The sequence below is a fragment of the Toxotes jaculatrix genome, chromosome 15, assembly GCF_017976425.1.
Source record: "Toxotes jaculatrix isolate fToxJac2 chromosome 15, fToxJac2.pri, whole genome shotgun sequence".
NCBI lineage: Eukaryota > Metazoa > Chordata > Actinopteri > Toxotidae > Toxotes > Toxotes jaculatrix.
Genome location: NC_054408.1, coordinates 24,909,218 through 24,923,112, shown reverse-complemented (window position 1 = coordinate 24,923,112; position 13,895 = coordinate 24,909,218). Strand labels below are relative to the sequence as shown.

Below are 13,895 nucleotides of genomic sequence, written 5' to 3'. Positions count from 1 at the left end.
AAAAAAAAAACCTTTCAGAATAAACTCCACATTTAACATGACTGCAAAGGAGCTGCAGGAAGTTTTATCTGACACAGGAACAGTGGAGTGTTGAACCACAAACAACAAAGCAACATCTGGAGAAGCCAACAAGTGCTGTGGACAGAAGGGAGTTAAAAAATTCAGCTCTGGGACCAGAGTCACCAAAGGTGGGCAAAGAACACCTTTACCAGCCAGATGAGCATGAGGGAGGAAATATTCTGCTTCGGGGGGCTGTGTGGCAGCCAGTGACACAGGAAACATGCATAGAGGAAAGATCTTAAACATGCTGCGTGTGCAAGACAGCCTGAACATATATCTGAGGGTGAAGCAACCTGCAGGAAGAGAGGCTGAAAATTCCTACATCAAGCACAGAAAAACTCTTTTCAGTTCATGAAATAAAAAGCAACAGCACATTAATGTTTGAGGAAAGGCTCATTTTTAATGTCTGTTTTTTTTTCTGTAGAGGTTGTATGTATGTATTTATTTATTTTCCATTCACAAATCAGCAGAATGTGTTGTTTCCATTGTTTTTAAGGTAAAGTTTACTTTAAACCAGTGTAAACAGAATTTGTTGATGTCTGTAGACTTTGGCAGTAAAGTTGGTGCATAATAAATAACGAATTAGGGGAGAAAATTTCTGGAGGCATGTGTGTGCCAGGGGCTGCTGCGTAGCTCAAGCGTACTTCTGAGGCCATTCTCAAGCTCGTGCCCAGCAATAAATTATTTAAAGACCCAAGAATCTTGTCTTCATCTACTGCATGAAGACATGAACTGATCATTCTTGTTGTGAGTGTAATTTGAACTGCACAGGGTGTGTGTCACTCACTGTAGGAGCAGCCGTACGCCTCCACTCTGAGGCCCACCCAGCCGCTGGGGTTCCAGTCCAGAGGGACGAAACGCAGGAAACGGGTTCTCACCGAGTGGGACAACTTGTTCTGGACGGCGGCTTCTGAATTCATGTTCCCCACAAACCTCTGAAGGAACAGACAGACACAAAAAAAAATCACGGTTATAATGGCAGCATATTAACCGATGCAAACAAATGTACCAAAAAAAGAACGATAAAATTCCCATCTGGAATAAGAAAAAGCTGAAAAGGCTGAAATCCAAGCAGAGGAATACATCTAAATCCTCTCAACAGCAAAGTTCTGACGGAGCAAATGTTGTTTGATGGAAAGAGATAAGAAGCATCATGTGGAGCAGAAATATGAAGGGCCACCAAGGTGAGTAACAAGTGGGGAAATAAGGCGTCTCGCACTGTCCTCTCCGCAGGAAATACAGACCCTCAGCTCTGTGACGTCATTATCCACGCCCACTTCCATTTTCCTTCCACAGCAGCAAAAGAGCAGAGGATGTTACATCTGCAGCTCAGACACACAAGTTAAAACCTGCAACACCTTCATTTCAGAACAAGGACTTAACAGAACTTTGATCCCTGTGTTTTGGTGGGTTCTTTCTGACACCAGAGAAGATAAATAAACAGTGTGACTGGCTTTCAGGGACCAAAATTTGATTTCATGTTTACTGCTCTTAGCTCAATAGTAAAAAGGAAAGCGTGAACATGAATCGGAACCGGTACTTTTCATCCTTTAGTCTGGACCAAGTGATCCCAACTGCAGGTGTGAAAGCTACCCAAGGCTGCGAAAGCTATGCAATGTAAGAAGCTAGAAATCAAAGTCAAAGAAGGCCAGTAATTCAGTGCTTCCCCCACAACAGAAAGAAACTCAAGAGCCATAGAGGTAGTCACACGGAGAGCAGCTGAACAAATGACTGTCCAAGGCTGCTAAATCTCTCTCTGGGGACATAGATACGCGAGGACGCTGTTTCACTACAGATAATGAAGGCGTCGGTCTGACAAGGTGACTGTCAAGGCTGTTATTGTGATTAAACTCAGCTCTTTCCTCTTTAGAGCGGTTTAAGCAGCTGACTCTTGAACGAGATGCACACTAAGCACTTCCATGCACACGGTCACTCTCCTCTGCAGAGGAGGCATTCACTAATTTCACAGAGCCGTCTGAGGCAAATGAAATGAAAGAAACAAGTCGGCCTGGTAGAAAAGATGACATGAATATTCATGAGACGGGGGTTTCCTTAATGTTTTTAGTTGAAACATATGAAGGAGACCAAACATGCAGCTGTGCCCATCCTTACAGGGTTTTAGCCTGTTTAAGACTCACTGGAGTGGATGGACTATTTATGTGTCCACCGCAGAAAAGACAGTAACAAAAACAACAATATAGTGTCCTACCTGCCCAACATAGCTTCCATCCATGCTGATCTTTTGCGCATAATCTCAGGACAGTTTTAGTCATAAACAACGCTTTGACTACACTTTCCTCCACATTCATACCAAAATTAAAAAGAAAATTTATTTTCCACTTTGTATACATATGATTTGTGTGTATTGTGCTAATTTTAGCATGGTTTAGTAAACCATTAATATTAATATGTACCTGCTAGATATTAGCATGTTAGCATTGCTTTTGTGTGAAGTCACGCTATGCTAGTGTTAGCATTTAGTTATCTGCACATCTGCACAGTCAGGTCCAAATGGTGACCAATTTTGTGCTGCACACAGACTCAAGGGTCCTTGAGGGCCCCCGGCAGCCATGCCATGGAAAGCATTCATTTGGCTTTTAATTTGGATTAAATGTACAGCACGCTGAGCTGTTTTATCATTAGCATAAATGTTGTTTCATCATGTTGGAAGTAACATCATGTCCAGTTGTTTACCTTGTTTTTTTTGGTTTGAATATCGGGTTAAGGTTCTGTTCAGCTAATGAAGCGGACTGATTGTGGCTGCGGTGAGGTCATTTTAACAATTCATGCCAAACACATCAGCATGAGTCACAACAACCGTACAGCAATCCCCCCTTGCAGTCTGTTTACTTTTCATACATGAAGCTCGTGGCTGAAGACTCCTGAGAAATGACCTTTGTGCTCCTTCCCCCTATGGAAAGTCTTGCGGCAGGCACATCCTGTCAGGTCTGACTCTCAGATGAAGCGCAGCCTCTGGTTAGAGGCCTGAGGGTGAAGACGGTCCCAGGAGAACACAGCTCGGTCCATGTGAGCAGTCTTCACCCCGCTGTGACTTCATTATTTCTATTCTGGTATTGAGTGACGAGCAGCATCATTAAGATCTTTTCCCCTTCCTCTCTTGTGATGAGCTCCCTCGTGCCACTTTTCCTTTATGTCATTGTTGCATAGGGCGGGCAGGCATATGTTCATTTTACCCTCCATCAGTTCAGTAGGGATCATCTTGCAGTTGGTAGTTATTATGTATTCAGCAGTAATGAGCAGTTGGTATTTGTTAATCAGCTGAAGGGAAGACCTGACGAATCAAAACAAATTACCCATAAACACACAGATCCCCCCGACTGTCAAGTCACATGAATCTACAGATTTATAGGGTTTAAATCTATAGATTTAAAGATCACATTAGTTTAATTGGTTTAACATTAGTATGTGAATAAAAACATTCATCTCATGTCTGCTGTGACTCTGGAGGAGGAGCAGAGGATGGTTAGCATCAGAGGAAACATCGGAGATGTTATGCCAGTATATGAACCTCGGCTCATCCCTCCAGTCTTCGCTACACTGTTCCATCTACCAGTGCGATAAAACAACATGGCCACTTCCTCGTTCCTCGTTTCCTACGGCTTCTCCTGCTCTGTGCTAATTCTTGTTTTTCCCGTGCCTCAGATTTCACTTCCTGCAACTTGCAGCTGTTGAGCCACGTCGACTTCCAGATCTTGTACAGCTAGCTAAGATAGGTGGGTGTTAGTTATGAAGTGCCACATTTTCATTCTCATTCTCTAACAAACATTAACTTGTCTGTATGTGCACAGGATTTTGACATACAGTGAACATCAGTATAGAAATAAATAGAGGAGAGTATCAGTCTTCCAGTGATATAAGAGTCATGTTGCTGAGAAACTCTGAGCCTCATTCTCCTTTCATACAGCAGGCTATCCATTCACATGAGACAGCTGTCTGCTCTATTCATATCAGCAAAGGGCAGGCTCAATAACAGAAACACCCCTCTGTATAATAAAACACTAGTTCTGTGCTCTGATTCTAAAATCTGCTGACTAACACTGAGGCTGCTGAGTTTTCTCAGAAGATAAGAGTCACTGTGAGCATCACGGGGGAAAGAACAGAGTCTTGTGGGCAGTCTGTGCTCACAGTGAGCACATCTGATGTGCTCCCCCGACACAGACCCTCTGTGGGTGACACACACACACACACACACGTTTCTGATCCAGAGAAGTGGCCCTGTGTTTATGTTGAGATCAGTGAGCCTTTTCATCAGAATGTATGAATTTAAAGCTGAGCTAAAATCCACAGATACCGCCCTGGCGTATTCTTTAGGATGGGTAATGTGTTTCTGGACTGTATTAAGCAAAGTCAGCACAGCATCGTCTGTGCCTCTGTCGCTCTCATACGCAAACTGGAGTGGATCTAGAAAGGTGGCCACAGTGACTGGTCCTCGTTCCATGGTTTTACACAGTATAGAGGTTACTGTGTCAGGCCGAAAAGCACTGCTCGTCACCTGGCTTTTTTTTTGGCAAAGGCCTAAGTATTATTCCATACCTCATCACATCTGTTCTGCCATCCATTAACAAAGGTTTGACTGTTACTCACAGGACAATCACCCTTTTATTCATTCATGTGTTTATTAATGTGTTTAGTCCCTCCTCTCTTATATTACCAGTTAAAAATATGCCCTCTTAAAAAAAAAAAAAATAAATAAAAAAAAAAATCACATACTGCCTTAAAGATTGTCCCCTTTAACCATCCCTCTTGTCACACAGTAAGTCCACATTACCAGTGCAGGCAGCCACCTTCCTCTCACTGAGACAGCTTTTCAGCTGTGTTGATACGCATTTCTCATTTCTCACAGATTTCGCTTCAGACACACCGTCTTCACAGAATTTGATAAAGGAGGTGATAGCGTCTGACAAGACTCGGAGAAAAGGTCCCAACTGTGTCTCCTCAAAGCAGGTTCGAGTGGCTCTCTCCACCTATCACACCACACCTGTATTTGCTTGGTGACAGGCTTCACTCTCTTTGCCACGGCCTCGTATTTGGCCATGAGATGAACTATAGTATGGTCATATTTCCCAAGGGGAGGTCTGCATACCGCTTTTATATAAGCATCAGGTACGTTCTCATAGCAGCGATCAACAGTCTGGTTTAGATGACTGGGACAGTCCACATATTGCTGAAGGGTAGGCAGAGGTTCAGGTAAATTGCATGAATTACGGCAGAGTGAGTGAGTCCATCAGTGTAAGTCTTCGCTGCTCTCTGCACCCTGCAGCGTCGTCATTCAGTCCAGACAAAGTGTGACTCCTGCTGGAAATAAAAAAGGTCTCAAAAAGACCATTAAAATCTAAGGTCTGGCGTGCACACCAGCTCCCGTATAAAATCCTGTGTGGCCCAGCTATTGTCGACGAACACCCATAGCCCTCCTCTGATGGATTTAAATGGGCTTTGCTTGTCTCTGTCTTCTCTTATAGCAGTATACCCTGTTGGGCTGAAGGCTGCATGATGATCTTTCGATAAAGCAAACAAGGTCTCTGTCTGAATTCACAGTCAGGTTCAGTTCACCCAGTTTGCTGCCTACAGAGTTACACATTAGACAGGTTTCCCTGTTCCAGTGTTTCCAGTGTCCATGCCTCATGTCTCCTCGTGAGCCCTGCTTTTCTTCCTCTTTATTCTTCCTGTTTATTCTTTCAGGCTGCAGGTAAGATTAAAAATGAGTTCCCCACGCATAGTGACTGCAGGTGCTCTCACATGTAGGTAAGGATATATATTGCCAGCCCGCCCAGCAAATGTTCCCAGGTGCAAATGCCGTAGTGTGAGACTCATTATGGTGACAAAGTGCAAGGTGCAATAACATTTCCAGCAAGTGCAATTCACATCAGACAAAAGAAGAGCTCAGGATAGATAATAAAACAAACCTAAAATCTCAGCTAAACACACGGCAGCGAGCACAGGGTCAGCAGCAGAGCCACGTCCCCACAAAACAAGTCCACCTGTCAAACTGAACTGACTGGACATAGTTTAGAAAGGCACACATCTGTGTACATAAGGTCCCACAATTAACACTGCATGTCAGGACATAAACCAAGCCCTGAACTCTCTGTAGACCCTCATGATAGAAGTGTAATAAAAACTGGACCAGAACGACCTTGGTCAGGGAGGTGAGCAAAAACCCAACAATTACTCTACCAGAGCTTCAGAAGTCCTCTGCAGAGATGGAAGAACGTGCTGGAAAGAGGACCATCTCAGCATCACTGCATCAATCTGGCCTTTGTGGTGGAACAGCTACACAGAAGCCACTTTGAATAAAAGGCTTATGACAGCCTTCTTGGAGTTGCTGCCAGACAGCATTTAAAGGACTCTGAGAGCACGAGGAAAAAAAGATTCTCTGGTCTGATCAGAAAAAAACTGAACCCTCTGGGCAAAGCTCCAAACACTGTGTGTCTGGCGTACACCAGGCTCTGCTCGTCACCTGAAGCAAAACAGCCAAGACAACACTGGAGTGTCTTCAGGACAAGTCTCTGACTGTCCCTGAGTGGCCCAGCCAAGGCCCAGACTTAAACCTCAGGGAAAATCTTGCGGAGAGACCTGCAGATGGCAGTTTACAGACGCTTCCCATCTAATCTGACAGAGTTGGAGATAATCTGCCATAAAGAATGGGATAAACTGCACAAAATCCAGGAGTGCAAAGCTTGTGGAGACTTAGCTGAGGAGACATGAAGCTGAAATTTCTGCCAAAGGGGCCTCGACTGAAAGTACTGAATTCAGGCTCTGAATACTTTTGGAGATGAGAGATTTCAGTTTTTGACCTTTAATAAACTTGCAAAAATTAAAAATATGTTTTCATGTCGTCACTGAGTGTAGACAAATCTAAATCTAAATCTACAATGCAAAGTGCAAAAGGCGAAGGGGTCTGAGGACTTCGTAAAGCCACTTTATACGCCATGGAATTAACTAGTGTGAGTTAAAAATGTACTCGCGTGCTTTGGCAGATGAAGTGCTGAATTTTAAGGTGGGTGAATATCCAGAAATGTTCCACTTTGAAAGTTTTAACAATTCAGAAAAATATTTAAAAAAAAAAAAAAAAAACATGCTTTGTGGGATGACAGACAGGTGTAAACAGATAGTAGTAATTTGGCTTTAAATCCAATTCAACTAAAATAAAAAGTTCTTAATAACTGTAGTTGTGTTGTTCTTTGGGTCTGGTGAATTCAGGGTCTTTATTTTGCCTGTTGGATATAAAATTTCTTAAATATTAGTAATGATCAATCCAAGCTACTACCAAAATGTTTACTACATGGCTAACACATGCACATGAAGGATACCTGACAGAGATATTCAGTATTCTGAACAAGTGCTGATGGTGCTGAGTGCTAGGAAGCTCTCAGGTATGACTAATGGACAGACACAACACGGTGATTTTCCAGCTACAACTCAAACCTGCAATTTATATGATTAAAAAAAACTGATTTGGCTTGGACAGGAATGAATTCATCGGGCAGGGGAAGAAATGGCTTTGATTCCCTGCAGAATGAAAGGAGCTCTTTGCAGAGCTCTTCAAGGACGATGATGATGATGATAATGATGATGATGATAACAGTGATTTGAAAAATTTGGACGCCTACAAAGAAGACTTTCTGCTTGCTCCACATGCGCTTGAGTGTCCAGTTAATTTACTTCAACTGTGGAATAGGCTGCAAATATATTACAGAGAAGTAGCAGAGGAGCAGCAAATTCAAACAGCAGTACTTGTGCAGTTCTTCGTTTACTTTTCGTCAACCATAAAATATTTCTGAATCTGTTGTGAAACCCTGTACTTTTCATAAAGGAAACAACGCTGAAATAATTGCCAATGTTTCAATTGTTCTTGGGATTGCACAGGATATTCCACATTTCATCACCTCAGTCTTTTCCATAGCTTTTCTTGCCTGCTGTTGGATAATTAGGTCATTATGAGCTTGTGCCATCCTGTTGTTTTCATGTCTTTTTGTGCCTCTGGAAGCTTTGCTCAGTATGATTCTACAGACTGTCTTTGTGGAGCTTTATAAGGGATAAAGCTGCAGCTGGGACTGAGACACAAAAGAGACAAGTGAATGTAAAAGAGAAAAATAAACATGTTGGGATGACTGCACAGGTGGAAGGAGTTTTCATGCATGTGATGCTTGCATCCACCGCCACAGTCCCTGAGAAAAATCGTATTTTTTTTATAGTACACAACAAAATTAAAAAAACAGTTCGCCAGTTGCTGTCTTTGCAACTGTGCCACTTAAATGGGTGGAAGTGGATGTATATACAGCTCAAATTCTAGATACAGTAGATACAAAGAAAAAAAAAGATGTTCCCGTTACATCAGTAGAGCCAGAGATCCTGAGTAAAGACTGAAGTGTGATTCTTTCCAGCATCCAAGTAAAGGATTTCACACAAGTCTGAGTTATTTATGCTTTTTTAGAAAAAAAAAATTCATCATATGTCAACAGAGGCTGATTGTGACTCTACATCCTTCACTTTGCAACTGTCAGTTTTGCATGGAGGATTCTTTAAAAAATAAATAAATAAATAAATAAATAAAATAAAATAAAATAGAGCAGATGGGATTTATACAAGCCTAAAGGATGTAGTCGAAACATGACTTCACATTTGGTCTACAGAAATATTACTTCACCATTTTGTTATTAAATCCAGTCCATAGAACTTGCCCACCAAATCTGATGCAATTTTTTTTTCTGACTTAAAGATTGCACACCTGTTTAAATCCTTTGCTGTTTCATTTCATTTCTCTGCGTCACCAACTGTTTGTAGTGGCAATCATTTGACACCACTGCCGTCAAACTGAAGACCTTACACCATTTTCTATTTTTTTTTTTTTCTTTTTTAAGCTAAAGGTTGAGTCTAATTTGGCAGCCAGAGGGCTGCTGAGAGCTAACAGTCATGAGCAGGTGCTGCTCTCTCATTAGTCCCCTCAGCTCAGGCACCGGCACTGAGCCATTACCTTTGAACTTCACTTGTTAAAATGCCAGACGGACGTCAATTAGTATGAGCCAAAGGTCCGGGTGAAAGCTGTGGTTGTCCAGCTCGGTGTGAGCTTCATCACAGACACCTCACTAATTAGCTGCCATTCATCCTGCTGCGCTGTCTTTTTTAGCCATGACAGTGGCCTGGCTCTAGTGATGGCAGTGTAGGCCTGTTTTGGTCCAGACTCAAATATCTAACTATCTACAGCTATTGCATGGGTTGATTTTACAAAGACTCTATAGGATTCATTCTACTGACCGAGGTGATGATCTGCCTTTTCTTCTAGCACAACAGGTCACACTTCTTCAATGAAATATGCCAGCCTCTCCATGATTTGTGTTTTAGTGCTGAGATGTCAGAATGCTAACATGCTAAATTAAAATAAACAGGGTCTGAGTATGTTCAATAGCTTTACTCCCTCTATCACTCCTCGGGATAAGAGCAGAGACACAGTGTCACAGTAGCTGTGTGCTGTTTACCATCACACTTCAACCGGTCACTCACAACAGACAGACAACAGGCCTTTCCCATTCTTGTTGTTCACATACACAGCCTGAGCACTGTCTAAATGCACAGTGGGCATCCAATGCTTCCAAGGTCTGGAGCTGCTTTTGCTTTGCCTGTCTAATCTACAATACATTGGACGCTGACTTGCAAGCATTTCACATCAACGAGCAGTGATGATGAAGCTAGGCTCAAACTGAGTCTGAATTTAGCGTAGTGACAGTCTCAACCTGGGTACTCTGCACTGAGAAAGGCCTAACTGCCTCCTGTTCTGGACAGGCTGTGAATACAGACCACAAATTATACAGCCACCTTTAGTAGATGATAGCCACTGTTTGAGTCAGAGCACACTACTGTAACAATGACTCGTTTAAAATATAAAATATCCCGTCACAACACCTTCTCTGGGCCCAGCTGTATGCAATGAAGCCAAGGGTGTTATCAGTGCTAGTTAGCATTGTTAGCAGGCTTCTCAGGTTTAGATTTTATAAGCAACATTTATAATGCGAGTTAGCTGAACTACAAAATGAACTGCTGCCATTTCAACACTGACAGCTAACAGTACAGCCTGTGAAATTAGGACGTTAGCTAGCATTAGCTCAGTATCCAAAGGGGAGACTGAGCTCTTCAAAGAGACTCATTTACATCATACCTGACAACTTCAGCTCTAACTGTCACGTTACCAGTAGTTTGTCCTTATTATCATAAGTGGAAAACTGCACTAATTATGCCACTTTTGAAAGGAATGATTAGAATAATGAAAAGGTCATTTCCAGTGTCACACTAATGTAGTTTATGATCACTAAATGTGAGCCACTGTGCAGTAAATTGGTCTGGTTTCTTAAGACACAGATGTGACTTTGAAGTCGACCAAAATAAATGATGAAAGGGGAGTACTTTCTCACCCTATTTTTTATGCGTCTTTATCATTTGATACATTCCTAAAAATTCCTATTTCCTTAGCGTCACTGAAATCTAAAGTAGTTATTATGGAGAAATCAGTACAGCACATACTCTTCACACAGTATGCAGCAGTGGTGCAGTCAGTGGTAAAGACTCTGTTTTGGTTTTCTAAAAGTTCAAACTGGCCTTGTATGAGAACATTATTATTCAAAACTCATGTGGTCTGATTTTTTTTTTTTTTTCTTGTTGTAGATAATACATTTTTAAACAGGTTTGGAGGAAGATAAATAATTCAGAACAATGGACAGCACTGATGTGCTTTTCAACCTCACACTCTTCATGCTCTTTTCATTTTAGGACAATGACAGAAAATGTCAGCACGGTGCTATGACAGGTTTTCAGAACAGGGCTCAGTCAGACACCCACAAATGTTGGAGGGAATTTGTTTTGTCCAGACAATTATTTTGTATGTGTTGTGTTTACAACTGAATCATTTCAATAGGCTGTAAAGATGTACTATAACTGGGGCAAATACAAACACACACACAAAGCATGTCCAGTGCTAGGTAAAGATTTGTTACTGCATAAGAGGTTCAACTGTATATTTATACAGTCATGGAAAAAAATACCACCCTTGTTTTCTTCAGTTTCTTGTTCATTTTGATGCCTGGTACCACTAAAGGTATATTACCTGAAAAATACAATGAACACAACAAAAAATGCAGATGATTACATAATATTTTATGTCCTATTTGACATGCTTAAGCTTGTATTCCCAGGGTATATAACAGGCCATTTCATGTCATAAGCAGCACTGCACATGCAAAGGCCGAGAGTGGTTTCCTGCTTACATTCAAGCCGTAGCACAACTCAGAAGTTGTCAGCTCTCACATAATGCCTAAAACAAAAGAATTATGTGAAGCCACAAAGGCAGCCATGTTGGCACTTCTGGAAATTGGCATAAGTGAGAGACAGGTAGCCAAAAAACTGAAGATCTCCAAGACAGCTGTTCTTTACACCAAGAAAAAACAAGCCGAACATGGTACTACCAAATTGCTAGCTGGTCGAGGCAGGAAACGTCTTTCTACCCCACGAGATGACCGTGCACTCATCCGTTCCTGTGTCAGGATTCGTGGGGTGGATCAGTGATGATCTGGGGTTGTTTCAGTATGGGTGGAACAGGGCAAATGCAATTGTTTGAAGGGCGAATGAACCAGGAAGGAAAACAGTCTTCTTCCATCAGCTGAAAAACTTTCCTGCCTCGAATGACTGGATCTTCCAACAAGACAATGCCCCTTGCCACACGGCAAGGTCAGTTAAAGCCTGGATGGAGAACCAGAACATTCGAAGCATGCCCTGGCCTGCTCAATCACCAGATCTAAATCCAATTGAAAACCTCTGGAAAATCATCAAACTCAAAATGGAGAAGCACAAGCCCAAAAACAAAGCTAATTTGTTTGAATTTGTGCAACAGGAATGGGCTGCTGTGATGGCAGAACAATGTCAGAAGCTGGTGGAGAGTATGCCAAGACGCATGGCCGCAGTCATCAGAAACAATGGTTATGCAATCAAGTACTAACTCCTGTGTGTATCATGTGACTAAAACAGACAGAAAAGAAAACATGGAATGCCTAAAAGCACTGTTTTTGGCACTACAATGCCACAGCTATTGATGTAAGAACCTAAGTGATTTTGGTTATTATCAAGAAAACCACGGAAAATGGCTCTTAAATTAAACTATTTTTCCTGTTTTCCTGCGTTAACTTGCTCTAAAAGCCTTTTTTGAAACGTAAACATGAACTTGATAAGACACCCTTGGAACGGTAAGAATGTATAAACTCATGCTTTTCTGGAGATTATGGTGCATGAAGAAAGTGTTTTTAATGTACCACTGTAGCTACCCTGCAGGCCATCACCTAGACCTGTGATCTCTCAGCTTGGACTTCTTGTGTTTTCTCCTCACTAAGTTTCTAAACAATTAAGAGGGCTTGAACAGACAGACAGAGCATCAATACATGTCATTTTTCAGGGCTGATCGTGTCAGCTTGGATCCACCTCAGACCCTTTCCGATCAGATCAGAATATAATTTGAACCCGGTCTAACTAGAGTCCACAATTTAACCTTGGTTACTTGGAACTAAGAGGACTACAGTAGTTAAGACCTCCAATTTCAACCCTCCTTCTAATTCAGACCACTAGACAGAGTCAAACTGGCAACATCTGCCTCTCATAGCTTCTGAGTGTGATCACATGACTTGGGATCAATCAGGAAGTGAACCACAAAAGTAAAATGCCACCAAGGGTTTCTTTAGCATTACAGCCAAAGTGACAAAATCATCACAGCAGTAATACTGACACGAAAGTGTAATAGACTCACCCAGATACCATCCTCCTGTCTGTACTGTTTCCACGCTTGGCCTGTGTCACTGTAGAGAAGCAAGTATTTGCTGACCCAGTCTGAGCTTTCATAGCGCCCCTGTGTGGCCACAGCTGTCACCTCCTTCCGGTCCCTTAGGTCCACCTGGAGCCAGGGCTCCTGGTCTGTCACCATGGGAGACCAGCCTCCTGCTCCTGGGAGGGTAGAAAAACACATGAAGAAGAACTCCTGTAAAAAACACAACTAAAGAGGTTTCTTCTTCTTTGTCTTTGTCTTACTACTCTACTACTTTTACTACTAAATTTGCTGAGCATCAGTCATTTTTTTCTGCCATCTTAACGTCATTTAACAAAGCAAGGAAATCAGGAATGTGTGCACAAGTCCTGACTTCACTTCAGTGGTAGCCTCTGTTCCGCAAAATTCTGTAATTGCTGTCTTCGGACTTTCTGGGAAAATGAGCTGTAAACGCTGACATGTTATCATCTTTTAAGTTGATATGGCAAACTTACTAGCCAACAGTTGCTTATCTACACGTCCAGAGTTACGAAACAACAACATTAGCCTTTATTTGAGGTGGTGTTGGCCACCTGGCAAAATGAAGTCCAATATTCACTCTCCTTCAGCTCTTTCTTCACCAGCTTCTGAGGGAAATATCTGTCTCTTCAACTGCAGATTCAAGGCATATTTCTCGACTACAACCGACCCCTTTCTGTACTGACACATTGTTTTCACATTACTTGATAGATTATTGTGAAAATACTGGCTATGGCCGCTTTAAAAAAGGGCTCTGTTCCAAGACTGTAGCTTTTGTAGTTAGAGTTGTTACAAATGTCAGTGGGATACTGAATGAGATTTTCTTACTGAACCAGAAGCTCTGCTCTCCTTTCCTGCATTCCTGGTATATTTATTTATTCTATGTTGACACCTACTGTGCCAGGGAATGAGCACAGCCAAAATTCCTGCCTTGCCCAGGATAACCTGAAGATGTTCGACAATTACCTGTTTGCTCCACTCATGCAGAGAAGAATGACGG

At 42.1% G+C, this 13,895-nt stretch overlaps 1 protein-coding gene across 1 annotated transcript in view; it reads right to left on the bottom strand.

The window, feature by feature from the left end:
• LOC121193932 (contactin-associated protein-like 5) overlaps positions 1-13,895 on the bottom strand; it is a 73,832-nt gene that overhangs the window by 40,135 nt on the left and 19,802 nt on the right. The window contains exons 4-5 of the mRNA XM_041056362.1: positions 12,863-13,056; positions 848-995 (exon numbers count right to left, since the gene is read on the bottom strand). Of these exons, the coding sequence (XP_040912296.1) occupies positions 848-995; positions 12,863-13,056 (342 nt within the window). The remainder of the gene's footprint in view (positions 1-847; positions 996-12,862; positions 13,057-13,895) is intronic.